Genomic DNA, 8945 nt, shown 5'->3' on the forward strand with positions numbered 1-8945 from the left:
TTCCTCAGAACTGTTCTGAGGAAGGGTCACCGGACCCGAAACGTTAACTCTGTTTTCTCCTCCACAGATGCTGCAGACCTGCTGAGCTTTTCCAGCAACTTTGTTTTTGTTCATGAAGTTGGAAAAGCTTTCCACCCTAAACATCCTGTCTCATGATACAATCCTCTCACCATACCACCTCACAACCACTTCCAGCTTGGGAGGGTGGAATTAAATTCCACACTCTGTTTCCAAGCCTTCTTCTTAACTGATTTGGTTCAAATTTGAAAACTTCCATCTTCTCGATGCCCTGATGCCAATGACATCATTAGATGCACCATTCTATAAAATCATGGCTGATCTACCCCACGCCTCAGCTCCTCAATCATGCAAGCTTCTCGTGGCCCTCAATATTTCAATCTATCTACTTCCTCTTTAAATACACTCAATGATCTAGCCTCCATAACTCCCTGAGATAGAGAATTCCAGACATTCACTACCCTTTGTGAGGAAAAAGCCCAATGCACCTCAGTTTTAAATGAATGGTCCCTAGTTTGAGGATCCCCCATGAGTGGAAACATCTGTGCAACATCTACCCTGTTAAGGACTTCAGAATCTATGTTTCAATAAGATCACCCCTCATGCTACTAAACTGTCATGAATAAAGGTGTCATCTGTTAAGCTGTTCCTGATAAGTCAACCTGTTAATTCCAAGAATAAGCCGAGTGAATTTTTTCAATCGCCTCCAAAGCCGGTATATTTTCTTTTAAATATGGGGACTAAAACCGTACAGAGTATGTCAAGTGTAACCTCACCATTACCTTGTACAGTTCTAACAATTTTCCTGTTTTCAAACTTCAACCCCTGAGCGATAAAGACCAAAATTCAATTTGGGTTTTTACTTACTTGCTACTCCAGCATGCTAACATTTCATGCACAAGAACAACCAGATCTCTCTGTGTTGTACTTTTTTGGACTCTCTCTTCCAGTTAAATAATAGTCTGCCCTTTGATTCTTCCCATGTGCATGACTTCACACACTGCAACAAGAAACTCCATCTGCCAAGATCTTTTCCCACTCAGTCAATCTATCTATATCCCCCTGCAGATTCCTTATGCCTTCCCACCTATTTTTGTATCATCAGCAAATTAGGATCTCATTACACATCTCCTCCAAGTCACTAATACAGATAGTAAATAAATTGAAGCCCTAGGACTGATCCTTGTGGCACTGTTATGTCTTTCCAACCTGAAACAGACCTATTAATTCTGACTCTGTCTTCTGTGGGTTAGCCAATCCTTACTCCATGCTAATACAATACCCCAATAATTGAGCTGTTATCTTGCATGACCTCTTATATGGCTTGTTGGAAATCCAAATACATTACATCTATCTATTGCCCTTTATCAACTCTCCTTGTTATATCCTCAAAGAACTCTATCAAGTTTGTCAAATACGATTTCCCTTTCACAAAAACATGTTTGACTCTGTTTGATAACACTCAGCTTTTCTAAATGTTCTATTTCTTCCTTTAATGGATACTAGCGTTTTTGCAATGACAGACGTTAGGCTGACTGACTTATACTTTCCTACTTTGTCTCCCTCTCTTCTTGAACAAGGATGTCACATTTATGATAACACAGTAGGCCAGGCAGCATCAGAGGAGTAGGAAAGTTGATGTTTCGGGTCGAGACCTGTCTTCAGAAATCGGGGACGTTTCGGGTCGGGACCTTTCTTCAGAAACTGGGGACACTTTGGATCAGGACCCTTCCTCAGAAACGGGCACAAATCACATTTGTGGTTTTCCTATCTGCTGGAAACTTCCTAGAATCCAGTGAGTTCTGGAATATTTCAGCCAATGCCTCACTATCTCTGCGGCTACTTCCTCTAAAACGCTTGAATGCAAGCTATCAGGTTCCAGCAATTTGTTTGCCTTTGGTTCCATTAGTTTGTTAAATACTTTGTCCTTTGTGATGGAGTCTGTTTTAAGATCTTACCTCCCATTAGCACCTTGTTTATCTGATATCTTTACGAATATTCACAATATCCTCCACCATGAAGACCACTGCAATTACAGTTATGCAGAACTAGTTTAAATTATCTGCCATTTCTCTGTTTGTTACTGTCAATCCCCAGTCACATCCTCCAAGGGTCCCATGATCTTTTTCTATATCTGTACAATCTCTTGTTGTTTGCTTTTACATTTCCTGCTAATTTACCTTCATAATCAATGTTCTCCCTTTCTAACTAGCTTTTCAGTCACTCACTGCTGGTTCCTAAAAAAATCCTAATCATCTTGCCTACCACTAGCTTTCACCACTTTGTATTCCACAGTTCTTGATCAGTTACTCCCTTTGTTAACCATGGGTGGTTCATCCTTCTCATTGAGTCATTTTTTTGGCCAGAATTTTGCTCAGCATTATGGAACGTCTGGTTAAAATGTCTGCCCCTTCTCATCTACAGACCCTCACCTTAGTCTTTTTTCCAGTTCACTTTAGACAACTACTTCTTCCATCGTTATTTATATTGTGGACATAGTTTGAGTTATTCTCTCTCAAACTGCATCTAAAATTCTGCCATGTTGAGGTTGCAACACCCCCCAAAAAAATCCATACCTACAAAGATCTCTCATTAATCCTCCCTCATTTCATATTACTAGATCTAAAAGAGTCTGTTCCCCAGCTAAGTTCTGCAATGTACTGCCCTAAGAAACAATCCCTGATGCACTTGACAAATTCATTTTTCATATCATGTTTGTCCATCTCATTTGTCCAGTCAATGTACAGTTCCCTTCTTACAACCCTTCATTACTTCCTGATTTATACTTTTATCCGACATTAAGCAGCTCTTTGGGAGCTATAACAACTCCCACCCTGTGACTTCTTTCCTCTGCTATTCCTTATTACCACCCAAACTGATTCCACATCACAGTCTACCGCACTTACATCACTACTCGCCACCACAGTGATATTTCTTTATTAATAAAGCTACAATGCCTCCTTTTCCTTTTTTCTATTTTTCCAGAACATCGAATATCCTTGAATATTGAGTTCCCAGTCCTGGTCACCCTGTCACCAAGTCTCTGTAATAGGTAGCAAATCATTTTCATTTATTTCGATGTGTACCATCAACTCCTCTTGTTATAAATGCTGTATAGCCTTAAGCTTTGGCTTTTGACCATTATTACTTACCTTGCTTCTAATTTCTGCTGCTTATATTTTCTGTTCCTTCCTGTGACATTTTGATTATCATTTGCTACTTCACAGCCCCGCACCTCTGCCCTCTAGTTTGTTTTTGACTTTTTAAACTTTGCTTGAATTGAACCTTCCCCCGCCCCCATACCAATTAACTTAAAGCTCTACATACAACTCTAATTATACAATTCACCAGAACATTGGTTCCAACTCACTTCAAATGAAGCCTGTTCCAGTTCCAACAGTGATGGATTACTCCATATCCAATCTATTAGACAAAAATCAACATCATCCTCACCCTAATCACCTGCAAAGAGAATAACATTAGAGCAACCAATCTGCACCATTTCATGTAACATAACTGAGGAAACTCAATGCCATCCAAGACAAAGCAACCCACTTGATTGGCACCTTCAACATTAACTCCTACAACTGTGCACAATTGCAATAATGTGTAAAAACTGCATGACACACTGCAACAACTCACCAAGGCTCCTTCGGCAGCATCTTCCAAACCTGCAACCTTGCATTGAGAAGGTCTAAGGCAGCAAACATATGGGAACACCACTAACTGCAAGAATCCCCAACCGCCATGTCAATGACCATCCTGGCTTAAAATATACAGCTGCTTCTTCATTATCACTTGGTCAATTCCTTGGAACTGCCCCCAGCACTGCCCTGAAAAACAACGCAACAGTGTATCTCTCAACTCAGTAACTTAAGAGTTGACTCTATAGTGAGTTTCTAATCAACGCTATACAGAGTTTCAGGGTTGAGGTCATTTCCACGCTGTCACCCGGCAATTGATCCTTGTCTCTCTGGCATACTCAAAGAGTCATCGAGTTGTACAGCACGGAAACAGAACCTTTGGTCCAACTTATCCACGATGACCAGATATCCTAAATTAATCTTATCCCATTTGCCAGCATTTGGCCCGTTTAAACCTATCCTATTCAGGTACCCATCCAGATGCCTTTTATATGTTGTAATTGTACCAGCCTACACCACTTCCTCCGGCAGCACATTCCACACACGCACCACCCTTGCATTAAGAAGTTGCCCCTTAGGTCCCTTTAAATCTTTCCCCTCTCACCCTAAACATATGCCCACTAGTTTTGGACTCCCCTCCCCTGGGAAAAAGACCTTGGCTATTCAGTCTATCCATGCCCCTCATGATTTTATAAACCTCTTTTCGGTCACCCCTCAGCCTCTCACTCCAGGGAAAATAGCTGGAACCTATTCAGCGTCTCCCTATAGTTCAAAACCTCCAACCCTAGAAAGAACATAACATAAGAACATAAGAACTAGGAGCAGGAGTAGGCCGTCTGGCCTTTCGAGCCTGCTCCACCATTCAATAAGATCATGGCTGATCCTCAGATCCACTTACCCGCGTTCTCACCGTATCCCTTAATTCCTTTATTGTTCAAAAAAAAAGTAACCGCTTTTTAAAATGCGGTTACTGAAGTAGCGTCAACTACTTCACTGGGCAAGGAATTCCATAGATTAACAACCCTCTGGGTGAAGAAATTCCTTCTCAGTTCAGTCCTAAATCTGCTCCCTCTAATCTTGAGGCTATGCCCTCTTGTCCTAGCTTCACTTGCCAGTGGAAACATCCTCTCTACTTCTATCTTATCTATTCCCTTCATAATTTTATATGTTTCTATAAGATCCCCCCTTCAATCTTCTGAATTCCAATGAATATAATCCCAATCTACTCAGTCTCTCCTCATAAGCCAACCCCCTCAACTCCGGAATCAACCTAGTGAACCTCCTTTGCACCCTCTCCAGTAGAAACATCCATGTAAATCTTTCTGAACCCTTTCAGGTTTAACAACAGCTTTCCCATAACAGGCAAAACAAAATTGAACCCAGTATTCCACCTCTGTCGAATGTGGTCTATGCATTCTCCCAAATCAATTTATGCTTTAAGCTTTGTTCTATCCGTGGAAACAGAATGTATTCAAATTATGGAGGTTAAAACATTACTTGGTTTGCTCTTTCTTCATATTTAATATAGAGTAACGCTGGATACTGATTAGTCTGTACTGACAGGATACTAACCCTGCGATATTACACTCAAATCAGATGTTCATTGGAAAATTCTAAAGCCTGAAGCCCCAGTTTCTCCAGCTTGTTTGGTTGCTTGCCATTGTTGGCAGTAGGACTGGGTTCCGAAAGCACAGCACTGATGCCACTTAGGCAACTTTAGAACTTTTTTTAAGGAATCAGAATAAACTTTGGAGTGGATTTCTGACTAAAATAAACACTCTGGTAAAGTGAGGGAGGAAAAGCAGAGTTTGGAACCTGATGGTGTTAGCTGGAGCAATGCATTGGGACATGGGAAGGAATAGCCACTTGGCATGATCACCAATTGTTCCAGTGATGCCAGTGCGCAACTGCCATTTGATCCGGCAATGCCAGTGCATTGTCACTAATAGCTCCAGCAATACCTGTGGCAGTCACCAGCCTCTCAGACCAACAGCACTGACAGTCATGTAAGGAACACACCACATGATAAGAGATGGATCGACACAATATGCCAAATATACCAAGGCTGCAGGATAAAAGTTTCCACCTGTGGTACTTGGAATGTTTTAGTTATCCTGCCTCCGGTGCTGACTGTTCCTTCTGTTGAAGCAGTAGACACAGCTGGAGCACTTCGCCTGGCGCTCAGTCTCTCCCGGGCATCCAACACCTTTTTCACAATTGGCGCTTTCTCATTTCCATCCTGGCCCTTCCTTGAGTTGATCATTTCACGTGCATCGAGAACCTTTGGAGTGCTCGGTGTTATTTTGGAGCGCATATCCTTCTGTCCCAGGCGTTCTCGAGCATCTCGCATCGTTAACCGCTGTCGTGCATCTGTGATGCCGATCTTCTGCCGTGCATCAAAAGTCCTTTGGAAGCCAGTGATAGGCCAGCTCGTGTTCAAGTTTGCGAACTGGTCTCCAATTCGTGATTTGACACCACCAACCCCTGGCCTGGAACCTGCAGACAGTCTGCAATAAAAGAAGTAGCACAAATAAACCACAAAGTAAGGCACTCCCAACATGGGCATTTAGCCATTTTATGAGTCTCTAAGGTTTTGGAGCAGATTTGTAGCTCGGGTTGTGGGTATCGAGGTTGGTTGGCTCGCTGAGCTGGTTTCTCGTTTCGCAGATGTTTCATTACCATGCTTGATAACATCCTCGGTGCAGCCTCCGATGAAGCGTCAGTGTGTTTTCCCGCCTGGTTTTTAAACTCTGGGGTCCGTTGAGACGGACTGCCTCACTTCCGGGTTTCCTTCGTACTGGAATGTATATGGGCGTCGAGTTCAATGTATTTATTAATAGCATGCTTCGTGGAGTGCCATGCTTCCAGGAATTCTCGTGCCTGTCTCTGCCTAGCCTGTACCAGGATCTTGGTGCTGTCCCAGTCGAAGTGGTGGTTCTCCTTGTCCATGTGGATTGAGATGAGTGAGTATTGGTCGTGCCTTTTTGTAGCTAGTTGGTGTTCACGTACTCTTGTTGTTAGTTTCCTTCCTGTTTGTCCAATGTAGTGTTTCTCACAGTCTCTGCAGGGGATCTTGTAGATGACTTTGGTCCTGTCCATGGCAGGGAGTGGGTCCTTGGTTCGGGTGAGCAGTTGTCGTAGGGTTGACGTGGGCCTGTGTGCCACTCTGATGCCCAGCAGTCGTCGGAGTCTTGTGGTGTTATGTTGTTGTCATTTTTGTGGGTAAGTGTGGCTAGCTTGTCTTGCAGGATCTGTCATTTCTTGGTTCTTGTCGTCTGTCGGCTGATGTTAATGGCTCGTTCCATGTCAGTTGTCCAGTCTTGATTGGGAGCTTCCTGGAAGACTCCTACGACTGCTGGGCATCAGAGTGGCACACAAGAAACACTACATCAGACAAACAGGAAGGAAACTAACAACAAGAGTACGTGGACACCAACTGGCTACAAAAAGGCACGACCAATACTCACTCATCTCAATCCACATGGACAAGGAGAACCATCACTTCGACTGGGACAACACCAAGATCCTGGGACAGGCTGGGCAGAGACAGGCACAAGAATTCCTAGAAGCATGGCACTCCATGAAGCATGCTATTAATAAATACATTGAACTCGACCCCATATACATTCCAGTACGAAGGAAACCCGGAAGTGAGGCAATCCATCTCAATGGACCCCAGAGTTTAAAAACCAGGTGGGAAAACACACCGACGCTTCATCGGAGGATGCACTGAGGATGTTACCAAGCATGGTAACGAAATGTCTGCGAAACAAGAAACCAGCTCAGCAAGCCAACCAACTTCAACAACCTCAACATTTTATGAGTCTTCCAATACTGACAGTACAGCTCCTTACCAGCAACCTCTCAGGCACTGCGCACTTGGATAATAGATTTAAGCTAACATGCATTACTCCAGATAACAGGACAGCTGCATGTCTGTCTAACCAGTGAGATACATTACATATGCTGTAATGTAGAGCGCAGCATCAGCCAGGGGCTGCAACACTCATTCGACAAAACACTGGGTAGGTTAATGTGTTAGGGAGCGGGAGATAATTCAGGGGTTTAAGATGAGTAGTACAGTCTAGATTTTGCAGATGAATCCTCAAGCATTGGGATAAATCCTGGGGTTTGATAGTGAATGTTGGAGTCAGATTTTACAATTTGGGGGCAAAACTAGGGCTTGTGGGAGTAAATCCCAAGGTCCTGGAAGGGGTAAATCCTGGGTTTTGCAGATATAAAGCCCAGGGGTTTGGGATAAATCCTGTATTTTGGGGGTAGTTCCCAGGGTTTTTGGGCTATTCCCAGTGTTTGGGAGTAAATACTGGTGCCACGGTGAAACCCTGGTGTCTAGGGGATTCATTGGAGTCTGGAAGGTAAATCCCAGAAACTGGGAAGTAGATCCCAGGGTTTGGTGGGAAATGCCAGGTATGGGAGTACATCCTGGTGTCTGAGAATAAATTTTGGGGTTTGACAGTAAATCCCAGGATATGGGGTAGATCCTGGGAATCAGGAATGGATCCAGGGGACTGATGCTAGATCTTGGATTTTGGGAACAGTGAATAGATCCCATGATCTGGGGTAGATTTTGGAGTCTGGTGGAAGGTCTCAGTGTTGTGTAGATCCTGGAAATTGGGGCTTAAACAAGATGGCACTGACAGAGGGCAACTCTACGCGAGCTCTCTAAAGCAGATCACTATTCTCACATTCCTTATAACCGTTCTGCACTTTTAATCCTAAATTCTAAGTCTGTAAAAGTTACTAATAATATTCTCTTAAATCTTGATCTTGCTTTGTACACCTAGTGTGCAGCTGTAACCTTGTATGCCTCACTCTAAGCACCCTATGATCTGTATGTCCTTGTTTGCCATGATCTGCCTGTACTGCTTGCAAAACAAAACTCTTCACAGTAGTTAGGTACATGTGACTACAATAAATCAAATCAAATTAAATAATTCTGGGGTTATCACAGGGTTCGAGGGTAGTTCCAGGGACGTGGGGATAAATCCTTGGGGATGGGGAATATCCCAGAGGTCAAAAGTAGGTTTTGAAGGAAGTGGATTCCCGAGATTTGGAGTAGACCCAGGAATTGGGGGTAAATGTCAGGGATTGACTAGATTACTGGGGTTTGGTGGTGAATCCCAGGGATTGAGTAGATGTATGGGATTGAGAGGATACCCCAATCCGTGGAATTGGTGGTAAATCCTGGGATTAAGAATAGATTCATGGGATTGGGAGCAGGTCCTGCGTTAAAATCCAGGGGATTTGAGGTAGATTCTGGAG

The 8945-nt window shown here is 43.3% G+C and overlaps 1 protein-coding gene across 1 annotated transcript in view; it reads right to left on the minus strand.

Moving 5' to 3' along the window:
• The window catches only part of LOC109921542 (polymerase delta-interacting protein 3), an 8834-nt gene extending 2606 nt beyond the window's left edge, over positions 1 to 6228 (minus strand). The window contains exon 1 of the mRNA XM_048617328.1: positions 5749 to 6228. Coding sequence (XP_048473285.1) covers positions 5749 to 6228 — 480 coding nt within the window. The remainder of the gene's footprint in view (positions 1 to 5748) is intronic.
• Positions 6229 to 8945: the final 2717 nt, after the last annotated feature.

Source organism: Rhincodon typus, chromosome 37 (genome assembly GCF_021869965.1).
Source record: "Rhincodon typus isolate 14 chromosome 37, sRhiTyp1.1, whole genome shotgun sequence".
NCBI lineage: Eukaryota > Metazoa > Chordata > Chondrichthyes > Orectolobiformes > Rhincodontidae > Rhincodon > Rhincodon typus.